Genomic DNA, 24931 nt, shown 5'->3' on the forward strand with positions numbered 1-24931 from the left:
GTGTTTGATAATTTATCCCTCAGCTAAAAAGTTGCCAAAGAACGAACCACAGAATCCAGGAGCGAACTCGGCCAGAGGCAGAGGAGTGGACCTCGCGGAGCCCGCCCAGCCCGCCAGGGGCCAGTGCTGCGGCAACTGAGCCCCGCGCGGACTCCCGGAGTGCTCTTCTGCGTCCTGATTGTTAATAAGAGTGCAATTGGAGCGTTTAACCAGCCCAGTATGACTTTCAAAAAGAAGAGACTTAACAATAGTCAAGTTTCTAATACAGAATTATTTTCCGTGTTCTGACCCTAATCTTGAGTGGCATGCGTGCGGCCCTCTGACCGTGTCTCGGCAGTGGGGGGGGGAGCCGTGTGCACGGCTGTCTCCTTGGAAGTCAGCGGGGCTCGCGGCTCTTCTCCAGCGATGTAGACAAATGACTCTGAACCCACAGTGAACCAGCCAGTTGTGTGAAAAAAATTTGGAACTTACTCATTTGGGCTTTTCAGAAAAAACTTCTGCTCTGGAAGGAGGTTCTAAAGATATTTATGCTTAGCTGCCATATCCAGGCAACCTGTAATTTCTCTTAGTGTCCTTATTTAAAGTATACATTCCACATTTTAACAAATTCGCCACAAGGAAACAGTCCCACATCTTCAGTGGGAAAAGATGAACATTAGTGGCATCTAAATTACAGCTGATCCTGTTGTTTTTTAAAATGGGGTAAAGTGCATCTTAAAGGATAGTGTTCCCTTCAAACATGTGAGTTCTTCAGCAAAAATGAAACAAACCAGGTGTCTGTGATTTCCTTGTAATCACTGCTGGCCATTACATGGGTTTTGTTTGGGTGTGGGGAGGGGGCCTTTGTGCCCTTCGGACATAAGTGTGGTCAATGCGCTAACAATTATGTACATTCAAGCTTGATTATTTTAAATCCGCTCTTCAGCTGCGCTGTAAATAGGGTTCTGCATTGTAGTCTCCATGTATGTCTATTACTTTTCGGTAATATTTAAGAGTTGCTTAAAAGTATACAAAATGTACAGTTACTAAAACAGCTAATTTTTTCCTTTTCTCCCCCTTTGAAAGGAAGGGGCTTCAATTGTTCCTTCCTGGCTAGAACCATAATAAAAAATGTACCAGTAATTTGTAACATAAGTATTGGATATGTTAGTAACAATCTTGCAGCCTTGTTTTCCAAAGTTCATTTTATTTTGATCAGTATATTGCACTAACTGTTTTAGGCATTTTCATTATATGAAATCTACCATGTGTCAGAGATGATTTAATCTATTTAAGTGTTGAACTGCTAGCGGAACTTGTACACTTACAGTAATTCAGAATTAGTAAGGACAACAGTTCACCAGTGTTTAGTTTTATATTGAGGTGCTCAGGTTGGAATAAAGTGGTATTAAAAAGCAAGTACTGGTTCTTCTCTTTTTTCACATGAATATATACAAATGGCATTGTGTTACCTGAAATCTGCTTTTATATTTTCTTTACTGCATTCTTAAAAATGGATGCATTGTTCTGGTACCTGGTTCATTGAAGACCTGTCTCCATGTTTCTCTTCTCTGGATAGCCAGCGCTTTTATGTCAGCAGCTGATGCTCGGTTCCGTGGAGAAGGATCACCATGACTGTGATGTTGTCTCTGGAGCCCGCCGCTAGAGCAGCGTTGACGAGCTCCTGGCTGACGTACGCGGCAGCGCCCTCGTAGAAACTCTGACTGCCTGGTCCTCCCTGTCTTTCTCTTGAGTCTTTCGGCTCTCTGTCCACACTGGTCAGTCCGCCGGTTCCTTCCTCACTGCAGGGATCACGAGTAGTCTTTTTTGGTGGAGATAGTCCTGAACTTTCTGGGTCACAAATAGACTGTTTTGAAACTGACAGGTTTTCTTTTGAACTTGCAGTTGACGCCCGTTCTCCAGATTTGCGCTGGAACACTATGTGGATGTTAGTCTCTGGTCTGGATGTGGTGTGTTCGCTGATGGGGCAAAGCAGAGACCCTCTGGGTGGTGACGGTTGGTTCCCCGTGGCAGGACCCCGTGTTTCTCTGTGTGCTTGGAAAGCCGACATGGCGAGCGCGGTGACCTCCTTCGTGTCCAGAACTCCCCAGAGCCCGTCGGTGCCCAGGATAAGGAACTGACACAAGTCATCTATGGGCACAGAAACCGTCTGAGGCGCTGGGATGATGAATCTTTTCAGCTTGAGATTCCCGTGGAAGCCAAGTCCTCGTGTGGTGGTCGTCTGCCCCTGGAGGAGGCCGTGCGGCGCGTTGGCGCTGATGACCGCGCCCTGCCGGAGCACCCGCCTCCTCTCCTCCACGTTCCGCGTGCTGTGCTCTTTGGTTAAGCAGAAGCCTTTCCCGTTTCTGCATAAGACTGCTTGCACATTACCTAAAAGATGTTTAAAAATTGGTCCTAGAGATTTATAACCCGTTGTGTCAAACATGCTGTTAACGTCATTAATTTGTTCCAGAGCATAGACAGAAAGCAGGCCATTAAAAAAAGTTTTTTAATATATGTAATATTCACATCATTATTAGATTTACAGTAATTCAGATTTCAAACTGGAAGGCTCATTTATTCCTCTTAGCAAACTTAGTGTTTAAAATATATTTAGTATTGAAACAACAAACTACAGATAATGAAAAATAATCTTTTTATGAAGCAGCTTCTGAGTATTATATATAGAATCAAGAATTAAACTTTTTTCTAATCTATATACCATAGAGCAGGCATTTTTTTAATGTTTTGATAAATGCTTTTTCAATTAAAAACACAAGCTGCTTTTTTTTCTAGGAGTGGAGTTTGATCATTTTTTAACTGGTTAAACTTAAAACCTGAATATATTATAGGTATGGATGATTAAAAAATTATACTGCCACTGTTAGTATCCATCTTACTGGGTTTGTTATGTGTGTTACAATCGGTCAGCCAGCCCTGGGAAGAGAAGATAATGTGGCATTAGTGTGTGAAGTGGATAATATTTAGCCAACATTAAACCCTTTGATTGAAAACTGAGGTCTTAGAGTTTGTTCATGGTTCAGACAAACCTGTCATGTGTGTTTTATTGAAATCCTAAGAAAATTTAAATGTCATCCTTTGAGACAGTTTGAAGGATGGTTGTATTACCAAACTTTTCTTTGGTATACAAAAAAAGAAATTTTTGTTTTTCATTTGTTAGGAAAAACTGATCTTCTCAAAGTTTTTAGGAACATAATTGTATGTTTATAATACCTATGAGAATTAATATTCCTGGAATCATAGGCAAAACTTACATTAAAATATTCTGATTTCAAGCATGGTACTGCACCTGGAGTCAGAATGTTGTTGTTGCAGCCCCTAGTTTCGAATCCCCTCATACTTCAGGTAAAGGGTCTTAGGTGTCAGAGGGTAAGTTTCACACCCCTAATCTGGACGGAGCCTGAGTTGGTAAAGCATTGGCTTGGGCATAGAGGGAGCCTGTTGTCTCATTTACATAATGGAAACTGCTAATATCTACTAGGCATTAGATAATAGTACCTAGTAATAATAATAGCTACTGAATGGGACCAAAAGATGATTATGTGGACAGTTTTGGAAACTTGATAACTGTAAACGATAGTCTTCAAAACTGCATGGCCTCTTCTATTTATTTGTGGTTTGGTTATTAATGATTTCTATTAACTTTTCTGCTGGTCATTCTGTTTACACTCTGCAGAAGATAAATCAGTAAAATAATTCTTGGCTTTTGCTAGTTGCAAATTATGATTGTGCCAACAGAGTAAACTGGACCGCTCTGTTAGCAGGACACACGGGTCAGTCCCTCTCTTACATTAGGAGGTTTCTTTGTGTGCCTGCACACGTAAACGGTGCGACTGGAGCTCTGAAAACGGGGCTCACAACAGTGAAATCCACCGGCTTCCTGAACGTGTTCTCTGCATGTGGCGCACCAGAGCTCACTCAGCAAAAAGCACTGTCTCCTCTGTGTGGTTTGAAAAGAACTTAATACGATTATCTCGTTACAGCGGAAGGGGATAAATTGGTGTTTTGATTTTAGTTGCCTGTGCAGAGAGCTTGGTAAAGATATGTACTACTGTTCGCCTTTTTTTTTTTTTTTGATTGTTGTGCTACAGAGTAGGAAATGCCATTTTGGTTGATTTTATTATTGTGAACATCCCTGAGCTCAGCACAAATAAATTTTCAGAAATTGAGGACACTAAGTAATGGCTTCAGGTTTTGTCCTGCCGTTGACTTGCATGAGTGAGTTAATTCCTTTGACAATTATTTAATTCCTTTATTCAGCACTGCCTTCTGAATACCTCACAGCCTTACCTGTGTGACTTTGCATGAAGGAAGGAGGGGTACCTGCTGTTTCTCAACTGTTATGTGTAACTCAGGAAATATGGGATGATGAGGAAGATTACTCAGGCCCTGAAAGAGGATTCCTGGCACGCAGGATGGAAAGTGGATGGGCAGCTGGTACTTGGCATCTCCTGAACCTTGGGCTGGTAAGCTGTCAGCTGCAAACAGAGTTGCTGAAAGCCATTGACTACACTGTTGAGAGCTAGAGTGAATTAATGAGCAAAAAGCTTCAACGAAAATAGGAAATTGGAGGGAGATTTAAAAATAACCCTCAATGTCCATGTGTCTTGGAGAATTGAGGCAAAAGAGAAGAGCGAGGTTTGGCAGTTTGAGAGCACAATTGCCTTTCAGGAAGGGCCCCTGTGAAGCCTGGAGGAAATGAGGAACACGGTGAACTGTGATGACCCTCACCCAAAGCGCGGTGAACCAGCAACACGGAGAGTTCAAATCCCTAGACATGAACCTACTAGCTTTCAATAGCTGGAGAGACAGTGCTCTTCAGAGCAAAATGGAGCAGGGGGACTAGAAGGCCACGTGTGCAGAGACATTCGTCAAATGGGAATTAACTGCTTTGAGAGGACACGGGAGCCTTTTTAAGACCGCGTGCGTATTCGTTATGCAAAAGGCACTGAGGTAGCTGTCTCCTGCAGCTGCCAGGGTGTCTCCAGTTTATGAAAAGGAAGCATCCCTAGTATGCCTGAGGGCCCCGGGATAAAAAGGCGGCTTGGTTCAGAAGCAGGACTTGGGACCAGAACCTGACATATGGGACACCAGTCCCAATTTTGTCTGTGTGTCTTTCATTAAGTTACTTTATTTCTCTGAGTGACATTTAATTATTAAGTAGACAGTTTTGAGCATACATCCAAAAAGATTCATTTGTTTTTGTAAGATGTGTAAGCATGAAACTCATCTTCAACATTTTCCATCTGGAGTCTAAAGAGTACTTAACACTTCATCCTCAACCATCTGTCAAATATTTGTTGTGTATATATGAGTCCACCACCAACCCACCCCTTAAAAAGGAAGGTGGGGAAGGGAATGTGTACAAAAGGTGAATGTTTTTTAAGAATGCAGTTTTTTTTTTTTTTTTTCTGCTTAAGATGACTGGAGTTGAATTATGTTTTAGGGGAAAAGATGGGGCTGGAAATAATTTTAAAAGAAACTTACTAAGCCATCTTTAAGAACAATCATTTCTAGATAGAATGACGACACATGAAAATATCTGCAAACACAGTGTCAGTCATGAAATGAGAAAGAGAATCTGGGAGTGAAGGGACACCCCAGACGCAGGACGCTGCAGGCAAAGGAACTGAGGAGAGAGGCAGCAGCGAGCGAGGGCATGCTTGGTCTCTGCACCTGGAGCGAGCTCACGGGGGGACACACCAGGACGCTAGGAGACGAATCGTTTCTGAGGCCTCATTAAAAGGAAGGATGAGCAAGAATGTATCATCCAGACAAAGATACTGGGGTAGCAGATACACTAAAACACTTCAGTATCAGGAAGGAACAGAACCTGTAGCGCCTGAACCCCCGAGTATTCCAAGAGCACAAGTCAGACCTTAGCTGAGAGTGCTTGTTGAGCTAAATGAGTGACCTTGAACTTTCCACAGGATTACGGAACAGGAAACGAAGCCTAGGACTTGTTTAGCTTGGGGAGACTAGTGGTTCTCCCCAACAAAGCTAGGGCCACAGACGACCATGCCCTCACTGAAACACCAAACAAAAATATATGCCCCTCATTCACCCTCCCAGACTACCACAAAAATGAACTGTTTCAAAATCGATGCTGAACGGTGGAGGAAAGAAAAGGAACCACAAAGCATTTGGAAGCACAACCTTTGTGTATTTGTAGTCTGGAAAAGCTCAAATTGATCGTTTTAAGTCAGATTGACAGTGTTAACAGGCAGGGATCAGGCAGTGGTCAGTGTGTAGTCGAGATGACAGAGGCCTCAGTTAAATCCTCCCAAGTATTAATATAGGGAATGTCTCTGCTTCCGGCCAAGATACAGTAACAGTAACTAGACTTAGCCTCTGATCTGTGTTGAGGAGACAGAACTGAGAGTCCAGGGAGACCAAGGCAGCCAGACTTCACCAGGGAAAGAACCAGAGTGCTCAGAGACCGCCAGGGGTCTGCAGAGACGCGTCCCCGGGTGTCAGCAAGGTCCTGATCCATGTGTGTGAGGAAGCCCCGGCCCTAGCACTGGCAAAGAGCTATCAGACCCATCGGCAAAACGTGGCTGAGGACACAGCAGTCAGACTAGAAAAACACCTGTGGGTCACTGGGTAGTGTACTGAGGAAGGGCTTGCCTCAACCTGAATTAGACATTGCTCTGAATTTATCTGACAAATTGTAAAAGTAGAATCTGAAACAATCAAATGTTTCTAGTAACTCCACCCTAGAACAAAGCTCAGGAAGTTAAAAAAAAAAAAAAATCCATATACTACCCCCCTTATAAGACCTGTGAATATGATCTTATTTGGAAACAAATCTTTACAAGTGTAATTAAGTTAGGGTTTTGAGATGGATTATCCAAGTTGATCCTAAACCCAAAAAGTATCATCATAGAAGAGACACACAGGGAGAAGAGTAGCAAGTCAGCGAAGACAGAGGGATCTCCCCGGGAGTCTAGTGGTTAAGACTGCTTCCAGATGCGGGGGGCACAGGCTCATTCTCTGGTGGGGGACCAAGATCCCATCCCACATGCCAAGTGCCTGCCCCTCCCCCCAAAAAAACAGGAAGATATTGGGAGAGTTTTTGGCTGGGATACTGGTTTTTGGCCCAGATACTGGGAGTATGGGACTTCCCTACTGGCTCAGTTGGTAAGGAATCTGCCTACAATGCAGGAGACCCAGGTTCGATCCCTGGGTCAGGAAGATCCTGGAGAAGGGAATGGCAACCCACTCCAGTATTCCTGCCTGGAGAATCCCATGGACAGAGGAGCCGGGCAGGCTACAGCCCATGGGGTCGCAGAGTAGGACACACCTGTGTGACTTTCACTTTTGCAACTACAGGCCAAGAAGTACCTGGACCCAGTGGAAGCTGAAAGAGGCAAGGAAGAACTCTTCCTGGAGACTTCAGGGGAGCACGGCCTTGGAAGCACTTTGATTGGGAGCATCTAGTCTCCAGAACTGTAAGAGAAGGGAGTTTTGTTGTGTTAAGCTGCCAAGTTCAAAATAATTTGTTATGGCAGCCCTGAAAAACTAGAACACAAAGCGTGCAAATAAGCTGGGAAATAACTACCCATAATAAAGCAAAAAATCCACTGAAACCAATGCAGAACTGACAGAGATATTGGAATCAGTAGGAAGAACTCTCAAAGTTGTAAGTGGAGTGCATTTGTTCAGGAAGTTAAGTATAGGCATGGAAAGTGAAAGAAAGTCAAAGTGAAGTTGCTCAGTCATGTCCGACTCTCTGTGACCCTATGAACTGTACTTCGCCAGGCTCCTCTGTCCATGGGACTTTCCAGGCAAGAATACTGGAGTAGATTGCCATTCCCTTCTCCAGGGGATCTTCCTGACGCAGGGCTCGAACTCAGGCCTCGAGCATTGGAGGCAAACTCTACTGTCTGAGCCACCAGGGAATCCTATAGGCATGGAAGATAATTTTAAAAGTCAAACTTCTGAAGATAAAAAATACAAAATATGAAATGAAATGTGGGTTTCCCTGGTGGCTCAGTGGTAAAGAATCTGCCTGCCAAGGCAGGAGACATGAATTTAATCCCTGGTCCCAGAAGATCCCACAGGCCGTGGAGCAACAAGCCCACGCGCCGGAACATCCGAGCTTGTGCTCTAGAGCCTGCAAGCACCTGCGTGCCTGAGCCCAGGCTCCACCAGAGACGCCACCGCGTGAGAAGCCAGGCACCACCGCTGAGAAAAGCCTGTGCGGCAACGAAGACCCAGCACGGCCAGAAATAAAGAAATAACATGAAAGAGGCACTGGATATGATTAACAGCAGATTCAATATCCAAGAAGAAAAGGTTAGATTACTGCAGGGTAACGCAAGTGAATGTGTGCGCAGCCCCGTCCAACTCTTTGCAAACCCAAGGACGATAACCCACCAGGACCCTCTGTGCCTGAGGTTTTCCAGGCAAGAGTACTGGAGTAGGTTGTCATTTCCTAGTCCAACCCAGGGATCAAACCTGAGTCTCCTGCATCTTCTGCAATGGCAGGTGGACTCTCTATCACTCTGCCACCAGGGAAGCCCATTGCAGAGTAAGGATCTCTGAAAATCTGCTCCTCAGTAAAAGGACGGAGAGCACTGTGAAAAGCTGTTAAAGTCAACTTTTCTAGAATGCCGGAAGTTGACCAAAGGCTTGCAAAAAGCTGAGCATTATTGAAGAGAGACAGCTTAAAGTAGGTATTAATAAAAATAGAAGTGTTTATGGCCTTGTAACTTGACCTACTCCAAACCTTTTCTCTTCAGCTCTGCAGTAGCCTTGAAAACCAAAAGTTTTATAATGAAAATCAACAGTCCAGTCTAGAAGCCTCTACAGGGGAAAGAATGGCTTTGGACCTCCCTAAAAATCTACCCTCAGAGAAACGTCACTATTTGGACTTTTTGCAGTTACCTGAAGAAAGCTCCATTCTCAAATCTTGTCATCATTTGATCTGACTCAGAGCTTACTCTGTGCAAATAACTGACCCTCAGTGTGTTTGCCAGGCTTCCCAAATGACGTTAGTGGTAAAAAATCTGTCTGCCAATGCAGAAGATAAAAGAGATGCAAGTTCGATCCCCGGGTTGGGAAGATCCCCTGGAGGAAGGCATAGCAACCTACTCCAGTATTCTTGCCTGGAGAATCCTGTGGCCAGAGGAGGCTGGTGGGCTACAGTCAAAGAGTCAGGCACAACTGAGCAACTTAGCAGTGTGTATGCTGAGAAGAATCAGCAGCAATGGTTTCAGAGCACAGCTGCCTGAAGCACTGATCCCAGCACCCAGTAAACTGTGTAAGAAACAGCTGAATGATGAGACTCTGTAGAGGGTTTTGAAAAGCTCAAATATATTCCCGGGAAAATAGAAAAGGGCGCACACGCAGCAGGCTGTGGGCTGGCCCGGGACTCGAGCAGCCCCTGACAACTCACCTGTGGATGGTCTTCAGGACAGACCTCAATAGGAAGTAAAAGCTTAGGCAGCGTTGTAAAGCCCCTGCTATTGTTTACAAGACAAAGATACCCCCTCAGAAAGACTGGAAGCCATATGTATTAGTACTAGGTGTTTAAGGAAACCATCATCTAGTTCTTGCTGCTGCTAAGTCCCTTCGGTCGTGTCCGACTCTGTGCGACCCCATAGACGGCAGCCCACCAGGCTTCCCCGTCCCTGGGATTCTCCAGGCAAGAACACTGGAGTGGGTTGCCATTTCCTTCTCCAATGCAGGAAGGTGAAAAGTCAAAGTGAAGTCGTTCAGTCGTGTCCGACTCTTCGCGACCCCATGGACTGCAGCCCACCAGGCTCCTCCATCCATGGGGTTTTCTAGGCAAGAGTCCTGGAGTGGGGCGCCATCGCCTGAACACTAACACTGGCACCCACTCCAGTCCTGCCTGGAGAACCCCAGGGACGGGGGAGCCTGGTGGGCTGCAGTCCGTGGGGTCGCGAAGAGTCGGCCACGACTGAGCGACTTCACTTTCACTTTTCACTTTCCTGCATTGGAGAAGGAAATGGCAACCCACTCCAGTGTTCTTGCCTGGAGAATCCCAGGGACGGGGGAGCCTGGTGGGCTGCCGTCTATGGGGTCACACAGAGTCGGAGACGACTGAAGCGACTTAGCAGCAGCAGCAACATAACCAACCAAGCAGAGACTTTGTGTCTACACATGACACAGCATAGAGACTCTAGAAAATTAGTTCTTTTTTTTTTCATGATCTTTACAAAGCATGCATTACCATTACACGACTTCTGTGCCTTCTTCTTTTTTTTTTTTTTTTGCATTTCTGTAACTATTCTTGTGTTTCTTTTTTTTTAAATATAAATTTATTTATTTTAATTGGAAGTTAATTACTTTACAATATTGTATTGGTTTTCCATACATCAACATGAGAAAATTAATTCTTAAAAGTCACAAAACAGTAGCAACAGCAGCCCTGGCGAGGAAGGACGTCTGAGGAAGGGCGTCTGTGTGATTGTGAACGTCCACGTTTCAACAACAACAAAACAGAACAGGGAGACAGACAACGAACATCAAAGCACAGGCCATGCACAGAAGAGAAATAAATCAGCAGAAACCGTCCCTGAGGGATTCCAGGCACTAGAATTACAGTCCCCCCAAAAAACAAATGTTTCAGAAGTTATAGATATGTTTAAAGGGAAATACGGCTAAAAGTGAAAGCATGAGAACACTGATTCCCCCAAATTAGAAGCTATCAATAAAGAGATGGCAATTATAATAAGCAAATCAAAATTCTGGAGTTGAAAAGTACAATTTCTTAAATGAAAAATTCAATAAAATGAACTCAGAATCATATTTGAACTGGCAGAAGAATCAGCAAATTCGACTGATAAATTGAGGTTATCCAGTCTGAAGAAGAGAAGGAAGAAAGAACGAAGTAACGTGAACAGTCTCAGAGACTTGTGAGTTACCACCAAGTACATTGACATACACATAATTGAAAGAAGAGAGAGTGGGGAAAGAAGGTTTGAAGACATAATGGCCAGAAATGTCCCAAATTTGAATAAAAAGATCCAAGAAGCTCAAAAAAGTCAAAATAGTATAAATTAGAGGTCAGTACTTAAACACGTCATAATCAAACTGTCAAAAAACAAAGCAAAAAAGAATATTGAAAAGAGCATGAGAAAAGTGACTCGTTACCTACAGCCAAGGGAATTCAGTAAGATCAACAATCAGTCCAGAAACCACGGAGGCCAGATGGCAATGGCCTGACATAGTCAAAAGGCAAACTATCCTCTCAACAGTGAAGAAATTAACATGTTCCCAAGTAAACAAAGACTAGGAGAATTCACCACCAGCAGATCTGCCGATCGAGAAATAAGACGGGAGTCTTTCAGATTAAAGTGAAAGCGCTGGACTGTACGGTGAACCCACCCGCAGAAAAAAGGTTGCTACTGTTGCCTCTCAGGGTCAGGGAGCACTGGTTGTGGGGCTTCCTGAAGATGTATCCGTGGGTATTCAAGATCCACCAAAATCTGTGGATATTCAAGTCCAACAGCCAGCCCCGCCCCCATATCTGCACATTCACAGATTCAGCCAACTGTGGATTGTGTAATAGGTATTTACTATTGAAAAAGTTTTGCACAGAAGTAAACCCACACTGTTCAAATAATGTTGTTCAAGGCACAACTGTATATAGGTGAATATAAAACAGTAAAAACTACTTTGTAACACTCTTCTTCTCCTGTCCTGCATGAGACAAAAATTATAAAACGTTTTTAGGCTTGTACTGTGTAAAGATGTAATTCTATAAAGTACAAAGAAGGGTGGAGGAAATAGAGCTACCCTGGAGCAAAGATGTTGTATACGTCTTTTTGAAATTAAATTGGCGTGAATCCAAGCCAAATTGTTTTTAAGATTTTATTATAATCGTCAGGATAGCCACTAAATTTTTTTAATATACAGGAAGAGAAACACAGGAATCAAAATAGAAAACTAGACAATATCTAATACAAAAGAAAGCAATAATGATAGAAAAAAGAGATAGCTAACAGCAAAATATCTGACATATATCCTACCCTATAATTAATTACATTAAATGTAAATGAATTACTAACTTGAATCAAAAGGGAAAGATTAGCAAAATGGAACAACAAACGAACACGCCCAGTAGCAGGCTGAATAAAGTCCCCAGAGGTATCAGAACCTAACTTCTAGAGCCTGGAAGTGTTATCTCAAAGGGCAAAGACTTTGAGGATGTGACTCTGACCCTGAGATGCTTACACGGCGTTGTCTGGGTGGGCTGTAAATGCCATCCCAGGCGGGAGGTTTGGCTATAGACACAGAGGAGGGAAACGTGCCTGTGGAGGCACCCCACAACCCAGGGAATGCTGGCAGCCAGACCGAAGCTAGAAACAGGAAACAGGTCCTTCCCACCCCCTCGGGAGGGGCGCTGCCGTGAAGATGTTGGGCCAGTCATGCTGAGGCAGAAGGTTTTGAACCCTGAGAGAATAAATTTCTGTAGTTTAAGCCACCAAGTTTATGATAAATTTGTAATAGCAGCCACAGGGAATGAAGAGAAGCAGTATCCAACTATAGCTGTCTAAGAAGACACTTGATTCAAAGACAAATTCAAAGTACAGGCTGGGGAGAAAGGACTATACCAGCGAATGTGCTAAAGACCATGGAGACGTCCACTTTACCTGGTGACGTCTGTGCTTTGTGAATTAGATGTCAGCAGAGCTATTAAAAATGAAAGTATTGGGGAAAAGGATCTAAGAGATCAAATGAAAATCCCTTATGTTTATAAGGACTAGTGTGGTTAATTAAAAACATAAAGTTTGTGGTTTATTTGATATTATGAAAAAAGTGTATGTTTCCATATCAATATGTTTATTAGTATTCTAATCCTATGAGGATTAATTGAAGTAAAAGAGTACCAAGAGAAATTATAAAATGCAATGCAAATGAGAAGTGCTAAGAACAAAAAACCAAGAGTGTCTTTTGAAGAATCTTTTCCCACATGCACAAATTCAACATTTATTCAATGGCTTTATCACCACATTTGCATTTCACTATAAAGTGAGTTTTTTGTTTTTTGTTTTAATTTCAGAGTTAATGGTGATACTGGTATTTGATAAATTTCAAACAAATAAAAATGAATTTCCTTGCTAGCTTTATAGGTCATATTTTATAAAATACAAAATATGCTCCTAATAAATTTGTGTCCAAATTTATGTTTTTGTAACTCACTTAAATTGCTTTCTTTTAGGAGCACTTTTATATTATAAATCATGACCTCCCTTTCACTCGTTGAATTTTTTTCCTCTACTTGTTTCTATTAAAATGAAAGATGCTCAAATGAAACCATTTTAGCACAATTAACACATTTTAACACAATTATTCAACACAATTCCTGTAAGTTAGAGCCAACAAATGTTTGACCTGAAGACTAGAACCTGCCAAACAGCAGTGAGTGAGCTTGGAAATCATGAATCAGAGTAAACTCAACATTTGAGGATGGCATCTCCTTACTGAATATCTCATAAATTTTCCTTTCATTTTCCAAGAACCCTGATATCAAATGATACATTCTAACAGAGGTCACAAGTCCAAGGATATGGGTCAGTTCCCAGGTTAGTCTGAAACCTGAAAATCCTCCACCCCTGAAGGAAACCTGCTCTGAAGCACTTTGGAACCTCAGGGTAGAACCTGGGAAATGGCAAAGACCCTGAGGAAACTGGCATCACACTGGCCTCCTTGGTTTTGCTTAATTTGGAGTCTCCATTTTGGGCACACAGCCAGAGCTAGGCCAGAAACAGGCCAGCTTCCAGGGACCTTGACATTGTAGTGGTCTCGGTGGGTCTATCTAGCCCTGCTTTGGAGTCAGTCTTCCTCCCTGAGGCCCAGACTCTTCAGACTCTAGAACAATCCCCTCAGAGGCAGCTTGATTTCCATCTCCAGTTCCTATTACCTCGGACACCTTAAACAGATAATTTCACCTCTCGAGTTTCCATTCTCTCATCTGGAAAATCGAGTCAACATCACTTAGAAATGGTGGCAGGGTTGAGAAAGAGAGAGAACCGATGCTGTTTAAGGATCCAGACTTACAATGATCAGTAAATCAGTCCTAGAGATGGAATGCATAGTATTGGGAAGAGAGAGAACATATATATTTTAATCGTCAAACTTGCGAACAGACTAGAACTTCCAGCCACTGAAAAGAAATGATATTTCTGTAATGTGATAGAAGTGGTAATTATTGCCACTATGGCAGTCATGTTACAATATAAAAATATCAAATTAACGCTTGTTACATGTCAAGTATGTATTTTTTAAAGCAGTACTTAGATATCCTTAGATAGGAGAATTCTTGGAAGACCACGTGAGAAATCACTCTATATTCAATATTAAATAAGTGGACATTGTCATTAATAATAATTCTACCCAGGAAAGGGTGGTGGAACCCTGGTTAAGCATCTCATGGAACTCAAGTTAACTTGGCTGAAACTTTTTGACCTCTAGGCTTTCCATTTTGGCAAGCTCCTTAGCTAGAACTTTAGACAGCAGGTCGGAAGAGTTGCTTCTTGGACGTCCCTCGCAGTTGGGACTCTGCTGCCAATGCAGGAACACAGGTTCGATCCCTGGTCTGGGAGGATTCCACATGGTGTGAGGCAAGTAGGCCCGATCGCCACAACTGCTGAGCATGAGCTCAGCCATGAGAGAAACCGACACCGTGAGACGGCCTGGCAGCCCAGTGAAGGGCAGCCCTGCTCTCTGTACCTAGAGAGGACCCAGCACAGCCACAAATAAAGGCATGTATAAATACAAATTAAAATAAAATTTAAAAAGAATTGCTTCTTGAAATAAAAGACTCCAGCCACATTTTTTGGAGAAGCATATATATGCCTAGGGACTGGCTGGTGTTCCAGTGGTTAGGACTCCCCCTTCCAATGCAGGAGACACAGGTTCGATCCCTGGTTGGGCAGCTGAGGTCCCCATATGACAGGTGGTGTAGCAAAAAAGATGAAAAAAGAAAAAACCCACACCTATAACACAGAGTCGTGAACGCCTGTTTCCTCTAAGATGAAGCTGATGCGGCTTGGCCAGCGAGCACGAGAATGACCTTTGCAAACGTGTTAAGTTACCGGCGTAACTGACCACTGTGAGCAGCTATATTAACACCACTCAGAGAACCGTCCTCTCTCCTGAAAGAGGGAAGTGTGGGAAATGTTTTGGTTCCATTCAGATCTAAGCAAGTGTAACAGATTTGCTTTGCCTTTATCAACTGCTGTGTTGCCCCATTTAGGGGTAACATGTGTGGCTGCCCCATTTACAAAACTTCATATTTGGATCACATTGTTTCATATACGTGCCTCTTTGAGAAATAATTACAATTCATTTTGTGCCTGCAATCTGAATCTAAACTGTGGTTGTTGATCATTTCTTAAACTGGTCAATGAAATATCTAGGCATGAATAAGTCACTAAATAATAGGTCAGCAGATAATTCTGGAAGCATGAGAGGTTTTGCTGCCAGGAATAAAACATATTAAGATGTAGTCTGCCACCATTGAATATACATACCAACATTTGCGATGTGTAGCACCCCAGTGGTGATTTGGGGCATCCCCGGGAAAAGGTGCCTATCTGCCAAAGCAGCAAGGTTACTGATTCTTCCCCAAGACTTCCTGGCTTCGGGACTCTCAACACTGCTTTCCAGTATGCAAGTGACTGCGGAACAGCCACTCCATCGGACCCTGGACGCTTCCCTCCTTCCAAGACGTAAAAGCCTGTCCATTCTCCAGAACGCTTTGGCAAAGGCTTTGTGTATGTTCTCATACACGCTTTTCATTCCTTTTGTCCTTTTCTTTTTGGAGGAGAAGGACTCTTCTATAGCTCTGTAGTCTTCACTAAACACTGTGTTGAAAGAATTGATTACTTTTTGCTCTTCTGAAGTCATCTGGTAGGAAGGATCAAGTCTGGAAAGTTGATGGAGTAGTAAAACTGGGAGTTCCATTGAGGTCAAGTCGGCTGCTGAGGCTCCGTGATGTCCATCAAACAAACCAAAAAAACACACGTTGGGTTTACTGCCAAAATTATTCACGACAATGAATTTATTATTCATGTCAACTCTCCATGTAGAATTCCTGTCTTTGCAAACAGCTGCTCCTTTAATTAATAGGTGACCGATTTTTTGAGGATGTATGGAACTCTCGCAAAGGTTCTGCATAATCTTATAGTATGCTGGTATCTGTCTCTTCCACAGTAGCTCAAAAGCATTATTAATGCTCTGCAAGGTTTTCTCGTTGAACGCAAAAGATGCCAGCAGCTTAGTAATGACAGACTGTCTCTGGCCTATGATCGCCGAGAGCCCTGGTTTCTTCCCCCCCATCCACTGCAAGCCCAGCGTGCTCAGAGCCATGTGCTGCTTCTTGTGGGAGAAAACTCCAGGCAGGCCAACCTCATGCTTGCAAATGGAGCAGGGGAATGTGAGCATCTCATTGTAGTCCTGTACTGGAGAGTGTTTCTCAGAGACTTCTTTTGATGGTCTCTTCTTCTTCCTTTTAAAATGCTTTCTTTTCCATGTCAGTGGGACTTCATACTCTGAATCAGCTGTTGGTTTTCTCATGTACAATTGCCTTGCTTTCCAAAACACTCTGTGAACAGGATGAAAGATATTTACATGCCTGAAATGAGGCAATTTGCAGTTTGCTTTGACTCCTCAAGATTTAACATTGATCTAACATATTCTGATTGCTCTTTCTGTGATTCCTCCTTCAAAACACAGAGTACCAACCCAAGGAACTGGTGACTGGCCTGTGTAGGCCCGAGTGAAATTAGGCAAAATCTCTAGGAAGCCAGATAGACCTCTAAGAACAAATAAAGAAATCAGCATAATACTTTATCCGGGCAAGTGAAGGTATACGCTTGAGCCTTAGCAATGTGATTTCAAGTATGAGCATAATTATTTTTGTACTTAAATTTTTCCTAATAATAAAATAATTATATTATATAATATATATAATGTAAAGAGATATAATAATTTTTAAAAACACTTTTGTCCTAACTAAAGCATTCTCAGGAAAATGGGTGGGAGATGTACCTGATGCGGGCGCATTTAATGTACTTCTCTCCCTATGTGTACTTAAATCCCTGCCGTGCACAGCTCTGCTGGATGTAGCCACTCATCCCTACGGCAACACTTCAATCACCAGTTTCCACCTCATAAATGCTCGTTGATCTATTAGCCTATTAGCAAACTTTCCTGGCTTTGCCTCACCAACCAATTTTTGTTTTTCTTTTTTAATGGAAAATTTAAACAACACACAGGAATGGAAATGTGCAACGAGCCACCGTCGCCAGCTTCAACCATTATTAACATTTTTTCACTCTCGTTTCTGTGTCCTCAGCCATACGTTATTTCATTTTACTCATTTCTTTACTGGAGTACTTTAAAGCACACCCTCCAGTTCTGTCGATCTCACCCACCACTTCAGTACTTCGTCGGCTCACATTCACTCCTTCAGTGTCTCCCACAGGCCGGCTACAGAATCAAGCTGGTGTCCTGGCCTTGAAGCGACGAGGGGAGGCGTCTGCGGCCTCATCCACACGCTCATACGGAGAACCAGACAGGTCCGCTGGAGCCGGGGCAGAGCCCCAGACGAGGCCCGACCGAGGGCCCAGCCCTTCGTCTGCGCGGGAAAAGGGCACCGTGACAGCTGAGCTGACTCGAGAAACACTCAGTTGAGAAGAAGCAGCAAGGGCGCCAAGGCAAACCCACGGGGCGCCCAGTTAGCAGGCAGGAGGGGCAGGAGGACCCAGCCAAGGAGCTGGACAGGCAAGCAGAGACGTACGGGAAAACGGCAAAACTTTTCAGCTCTTCCGACCAAAATGTATATCAAATATCTTTTAACTGCTATTATTGCATAATATTCATGTAAAGAATACAGTTTTTCTGAGGCTTGTTGAGCTGTTTGGACCATCTATGGAGGATAGCATGATACAACTCTCTCTCACATGGAGCCGTTCTGGGAAAGCAACATGCCCATTCGTTCCTTCAGCACACACCAGGGGCCTGCCATTTGCCAGGGACTGTTTTGTTTGCTCGGGACAGAGTGGTGAACAAAGGCATTGTCTGCGATGGAGCTTATAGCCTCTTATGGAAACAGACAGTGACTGAAGCAAACATGGAAACTGGTACCATCAGACGGAGAGAACTACTAGCGTGAAGGAGCAGAGTAAGGGTGGAGAGGATGGCCCCAGAGGCCCAGTGCTTAAGAATCTGCCTGCTAAGCCAGTGGACACGGGTTCGATCCCCGGCGGGAAGACCCCCTGCCGCTGGGCAGCTGAGCCCGTAAGCCGCAGCTACGGGCGCCTGGAGCCCACGCTTTGCGGTGAGAGAAGCCGCCTCGGGGAGAACCCTCTGCTCACGGCTGGAGAGCAGCTCCCACTCACTGCAGCAGGGAAAGCCCACAGGCAGAAGTGAGACCCAGTGCAGCCAAAAATAAATTAAAAATAGATAAAAACACTGTTAAGGAAAAGAATAAGAGTAAACAAAGAGGGGCTTCCGGGCGGTGCAGTGGTTCAGACTCTGAGCTTCCAACGCAGGGGCACCAGTTCAGTCACTGGTGAGAGAAGGTCCCCCGTGCTGTGTGGCACGGCCAAAAAGGAAAGGCAGAGAAACAGAAGCGCTCAGTATAAGGCAGTCAGACGAATATACCACTCTTCCATGAACACAGTCTACCAGGAAGTCACAGTTTCATTTGATGACTGAGAAAGTGAGGAAAAAGAAAACTGCAGATATAATTGTTCACTAACTACATTTGTTATCCGATACAAATGGAAAAAAAAGTTACCTGAAAGCACTGTGCGTCTCCATGCTCCTTTGGTATTGCCACCTTCCTTCGCCCTCTCTTCGCCAGTGTTCTGCAGCCCCTGTCCCTCCAACTGCCTGGCAACGGTGACTGTAGGAGTGGGGTGATGGGGATGCTGTTGATGGCAGGGGGAGGGTCCCCTGACTTGGTCACGGACCTCCTCGTGTGGAATGTTCGCTGCATCATCTGGAACCTCAGTCAGAACTGACTCTGATTCTGAAGGACTATGAAGCAATAAGGGCACAAATTGTGCTAACTAACAAACGTGTCTTTGAAATTTCTGAAAGAAGGATCATTCACTGAATATACTGCCCTATGCCTGCATGATCAGATCCAAAAAATGAAAGGAGTGCCTATCAATTCATGTCAGTTAATTGACTGCCAATTAAGTTGTGCTCCCACTCAGGGAAAAGGTATCTTGGGCCATCTCTCCAGGACATGCCTTCCTCCCTGTCCTGGAGAGCCTGTCTGCTCCATCCTGCTGCTGCAAATCTTCGCTTGAAAGTTATACCCCACCCCTCTTTTTCTGGACTTGTTTCCTGAGGCTGCCTTCTTCCTGGCTGATACCTGTAGCTCTTAGGCTCTTTGAAGCTGCCCTCCCTGCAATGGAAGCACGGAGTCGTAACCGCTGGGTCACCAGGAAAGTGCTGTTTCCTAGGTTGTTAATCGCCAGGTGTATTCCACTTTCTCACCCTGAGCTGGACTGGAACTGGAGTCCAAGAGGAGCTTGTTTGCATATTGCAGATTGGACAAGCCTGGCTACCTACTTGACATCACCACAGGCACATATCCCAGTCAACCCAAAGTTATACGTCCAAAATGGAACTCACTACCTTTCCTCTGGGCTTCCCAGGTGGTGTGTTGGTAAAGAATCCACCTGCCAATGCAGGAGATGCAGGAGACTTGGGTTCGATCCCTGGGTCAGGAATATCCCCTGGAGGAGGAGAATCCTTGCCTGGAGAATCGCATGGACGGAGGAGCCTGGCGAGCTGCAGGCCATGGGGTCACAAAGAGTCAGCCACCACTGAGCACTCACACACTGGCCTTTCCTCCAGAATCGCCTTCCACCGTTAACTTGCTGAGGCTGGAGACGACGTTGGCCTGGGTCCCTTTCCCTGTGGTTCCAGATTAGGGTTGGCCGAGAAGCGAGCCTGGGGGCACCGCCCCTGAGCACCATCATGGCTCAGCGAGGTGACCTCACGTGCAGAGGCGCCTGGCAGCTTCCCCTTTGTCTGGTTCTCTCAGCACTGATGAATCCGCAGCAGCTCCTGCCTCTGGAGCCCCGAAGGCAGACGCTCCCTGCAGACTCGTCCACCAGCATCCCTGTTCCACAGCTGGGCCTTCTCGGCTTCTCAGGCTTGTTGGGGACTCCTCTGTCCCTTCCCTGTCCCGGAGGTCTGCGTGCCCGGGTCCTTCCACAAACTTAAGGTCAGATTTCAACATTAAAATCTTCACTCCGTCACTCGTGGGCTTCAGCGTTACTGACTGAACCTGAGCTGACACGGGCGCCACCATCTCACCTGTCCTCCCCTTCAGGACCGCGATCACACCCCTGACTCCCCACGTGGCCCCTCAAAGTGATGTCTGTTTAATACGCTGTCCAGCTCTGGCTTCTGGTAACTCGTCTGGCTTCCTCGGCATCATACACCCTCACCCCCCTCCTTAACTCTTTCCTGGATTAGTAAGGAATGGTATTTGGTTATTTTAATCTGAATGTCTTACTGTTCAATTAGGTTGCTTTAAGTTTTTTTTTTTTTTTTTTTGGATGTGGACATTTTTAAAGTCTTTATTGCATTTGTTCCAATACTGTTTCTGTTTCGTTTTTTTTGGCTGCAAGGCACGTGGGATTTTAGCTCCCCAGCCAGGGATAGAAACTGTGCTCCCTGCACTGGAAGGAGAAACCTTAATGACTGGACCGCCAGGGAATTCCCTTCAATTGTTTTCTGGGGGGGATTTTTTTTTATTTGTTTTCAGTTGGGCCTTCAGTTGCTCTTTAATCCGCACGTGTGCAGCTGTGCTGCACACTTACTCCCAGCAGCCGCGTCGCCCCAGGCCACGTGCGGATGGGAAGGTTTCTGGGGCGGCGCCTTCAAGCAAGTCCTGGCCCCTCTGGGCGAGGTCGGGTATCTCTCCGTATCTCCACATGCAGCCCTCAAGCCTACTGGTGATTAGGGTTGTAGGAAAACCTCCTTACAAAAGTAACTTAAGATCAGCTTATTTCCAGAGGCAAAACTAGAGAAAACATACTCCTGAAATACTCTGCAAGGGAAAAGATGGGTCTACATCCACATGGATTCTCAGTAGCTTCTTCTCTTCTGAAGTATATTTGCTGTCTGTTCTGTTTTTGTTGTTCACTAAGTCCAAAATCATTGCACATGGTGACTGCAGCCATGAAATTAAAAGACGCTTACTCCTTGGAAGGAAAGTTATGACCAACCTAGATAGCATATTCAAAAGCAGAGACATTACTTTGCCAACAAAGGTCCATCTAGTCAAGGCTATGGTTGTTCAGTGGTCATGTATGGATGTGAGAGTTGGACTGTGAAGAAAGCTGAGTGCCAAAGAATTGATGCTTTTGAACTGTGGTGTTGGAAAAGACTCTTGAGAGTCCCTTGAACTGCAAGGAGATCCAACCAGTCCATTCTAAAGGAGATCAGTCCCGGGTGTTCATTGGAAGGACTGATGTTGAAGCTGCAACTCCAATACTTTGGCCACCTGATGTGAAGGGCTGACTCATTGGAAAAGACCCTGATGCTGGGAAAGATTGAGGGCAGGAGTTGAAGGGGACGACAGAGGATGAGATGGTTGGAAGGCATCACCGACTCGATGGACATGGGTTTGGGTAAACTCCAGGAGTTGGTGATGGACAGGGAGGCCTGGTGTGCTGTGGTTCATGGGGTCTCAAAGAGTTGGAGATGACTGAGTGATTGAACTGAACTGAAGTCCTGTCCGGCTCTGTGCAACCCCATGAACTGCAGCACACCAGGCTTCCCTGTTCTTCACTATCTCCCGGAGTTTGCTCAAACTCATGTCCATTGTGTCTAATAATCAACTGGTTATTTTGTGTTATTTCTTTTATTCAAAAATAAAAACGTGTACTTCTTTTTATAAGATACAGAAGTATGTAAAGGAAAAATAAAGGTCTCTCTTCCCCCAAAATTACTACTGCCAAAAATTAGGTGTGACTTGTTCCAGGCTGGGTTCTATGTATTTTCATATTTGTGTACCTAAAAACATAGACACAATCTATTTTGAAATTTAGGTTTAATTTGTGTACGGTCAGTTGCAGAAATTCTAAAGGTACAGCCTGATGAATTGTGTAGGAATACACTTGTAGACTCCATGAGGTCTTGCTTTGTATATTTTAAAAAATAAGGTTGCAACATGATCACAGTATTAAACTAAAAACGTTTGCCGTCCCTTGTGGGCAGTGATGATTTTTTAGCTCAGTACCTATCAACTTTCCCCGTTTCTTTTTTTTGTTTTTGGCCAAATGTCTTGTGGAAGCAACAGTGAGAGCACAGATCCCTAATCACTGAACCACCAAGGAATTCCCTCCACCGGACTACACGGTCCACGGGATTCTCCAGGCCAGAATACTGGAGTGGGTGGCCTTTCCCTTCTCCAGGGGATCTTCCCGACCCAGGGATTGAACCCAGGTCTCCCGCATTGCAGGCGGATTCTTGACCAGCTGAGTCACAAGGGAAGCCCCATTCTTTTTAACGCTGTATTATATTCCACAGCAAATATAAAGATGCTACCTAGGTTATTTAACCATTTACCTCTAACGAGGGAAGTGGCTGTTTCTGTTTTGCTTGCTGTAATAACATCACAATGAACATGAACATGGATGTCCAGCCATGGAAAGTCGACACACAGAGAGGAAAGGGCAAAGGCTCGGGGGCGGCACTCAGGTCCCAGCTTGCTGCTGGCTGGCTGGTCTCTGAGGTCATCTTGCTATTCTGGATCCCAGTTTTATCAGCGCTGAAGCAGGTACTTCTCAGAACCTTGCTGACTGATGTGAAATGAGCGATATCTGCCCAGCACTGAGCGCCGCACAGCACAGACGCTCACCACGCACCTGCCGTCATCATGAATACTGACTCGGGAATGTTCTGTAGTCCCCCGCGCTCCTCCGCATGTGTGCGTCCATTGAATCCGCTCCCCCTGACGCGCTTTCGCAGGTTTCTTTCTGCTCACTTCCGGGCCTCCTGTGCTTGCTTTTTCTCATCAACCTGGCTCCATGTCATCTTTACCTACACACCCATGTAGATATGTACACACGTTTGTACACAGACACACACGTTTAAAAAGCAACTTAAAGTAGAGAGTAGAGGACTTCCCTGGTGGTCCAGTGGCTAAGACTCCGCGCTCCCAACGCAACGGGCAGGGTTCAATCCCTGGTCAGGGAACCAGATCCCACATGCTGCAACCAAGACCCAGCACAGCCAAATCAATGAACAGATATTCTAAAGGCAGAGAGGGAGTAGGCAGAGAACATGACGCAGAGCAATTCAGAATCTGAAGCTTTAATATTCTTGAGAGTATCATGTGTGTGTCTTCTAAAATGACAACATGTACTGTTTGCCCAAATATAAACAAAAAAAATAAGATAACTTAGCAAAGAATTACATAATTAATGCATAAAAATTAATTTGAAAAAATTCATATAAAAAACTATAAAAAATAAAAGAACATGAAAGAAAACATGAATAAAGGCAAAGACTCATCTGTGTTTTGGACTGGAAAACAATATTATATAGATATCACCATAAAAGGGGGAATATATGTACAACATGTATAACTGACAAAGTATATAAATTCAGATTGCATGTATAATTGACAAGGTGTATAAATTCAGATGAATGCACAATTGTACTCATCTCACACGCTACCAAAATAATGCTCAAAATTCTCCAAGCCAGGCTTCAACAGTACGTGAATCAAAAACTTCCAGATGTTCAAGCTGGATTTAGAAAGGCAGAGGAACTAGAGATCAAATTGACAACATCCATTGGATCATAGAAAAAGCAAGAGAGTTCCAGAAAAAAACATACACTTCTGCTTTATTGACTACACCAAATAAAAAGAAATGCAAAAAAGCAAAATGGCTGCTGAGAGGCTTGACAAATAGCTGTGAAAAGAAGAGAAGTGAAAAGCAAAGGAGAAAAGGAAAAATATACCCATGTGAATGCAGAGTTCCAAAGAATAGCAAGGAGAGATAAGAAAACCTTCCTCAGCAATCAATACAAAGAAATAGAATGGGAAAGACTAGAGATCTCTTCAAGAAAATTAGAAATTAAAAGGGAACATTTCATGCAAAGATGGGCTCAATAAAGGACAGAAATGGTATGGACCTAACAGAAGCAGAAGATATTAAGAAGGCCTGGCAAGAATACACAGAAGAACTGTACAAAAAAGATCTTCATGACCCAGATAATCACAATGGTGTGATCACTGACCTAGAGCCAGACATCCTGGAATGCGAAGTCAAGTGGGCCTTAGGAAGCATCACTATGAACAAAGCTAGTGGAGGTGATGGAATTCCAGTTGAGCTATTTCAAATCCTAAAAGATGATGCTGTGAAAGTGCTGCACTCAATATTTCAGCAAATTTGGAAAACTCAGCAGTGGCCACAGGACCGGAAAAGGTCAGTTTTCATTCCAATCCCAAAGAAAGGCAATGCCAAAAATGCTCAAACTACTGCACAATTGCACTCATCTCACACGCTAGTAAAGTAATGCTCAATATTCTCCTAGCCAGGCTTCAGCAATACATGAACCGCGAACTTCCAGATGTTCAAGCTGGTTTTAGAAAAGGCAGAGGAACCAGAGATCAAATTGCCAACATCTGCTGGATCATCGAAAAAGCAAGAGAGTTCCAGAAAAACATCTATTTCTGCTTTATTGACTATGCCAAAGCCTTTGACTGTGTGGATCACAATAAACTGTGGAAAATTCTGAAAGAGATGGGAATACCAGACCACCTGACCTGCCTCTTGAGAAACCTATATGCAGGTCAGGAAGCAACAGTTAGAAATGGACATGGAACAACAGACTGGTTCTAAATAGGAAAAGGAGTACATCAAGGCTGTATATTGTCACCCTGCTTATTTAACTTATATGCAGAGTACAT

At 44.1% G+C, this 24931-nt stretch overlaps 2 protein-coding genes across 2 annotated transcripts in view; one reads left to right on the forward strand and one right to left on the reverse strand.

Moving 5' to 3' along the window:
- Positions 1–1398, forward strand: part of RAB5A (RAB5A, member RAS oncogene family) — a 33668-nt gene extending 32270 nt beyond the window's left edge. Inside the window, exon 6 of the mRNA XM_006071960.3 lies at positions 24–1398. Within this exon, the coding sequence (XP_006072022.1) occupies positions 24–139 (116 nt within the window). The 3' untranslated portion in view covers positions 140–1398. The remainder of the gene's footprint in view (positions 1–23) is intronic.
- Positions 1283–19442, reverse strand: PP2D1 (protein phosphatase 2C like domain containing 1). Its single transcript, XM_006071959.4, has 3 exons — positions 18779–19442; positions 15507–16579; positions 1283–2370 (listed from the first exon to the last, which is right to left on the reverse strand). The coding sequence occupies exons 1-3, from the start codon at positions 18799–18801 to the stop codon at positions 1568–1570; spliced, it is 1899 nt and encodes a 632-aa protein (XP_006072021.4). The 5' UTR covers positions 18802–19442; the 3' UTR covers positions 1283–1567.
- Between the last annotated feature and the right edge of the window lie 5489 nt (positions 19443–24931).

This window comes from Bubalus bubalis, chromosome 1, assembly GCF_019923935.1.
Source record: "Bubalus bubalis isolate 160015118507 breed Murrah chromosome 1, NDDB_SH_1, whole genome shotgun sequence".
In the NCBI taxonomy this organism is placed as follows: Eukaryota; Metazoa; Chordata; class Mammalia; order Artiodactyla; family Bovidae; genus Bubalus; species Bubalus bubalis.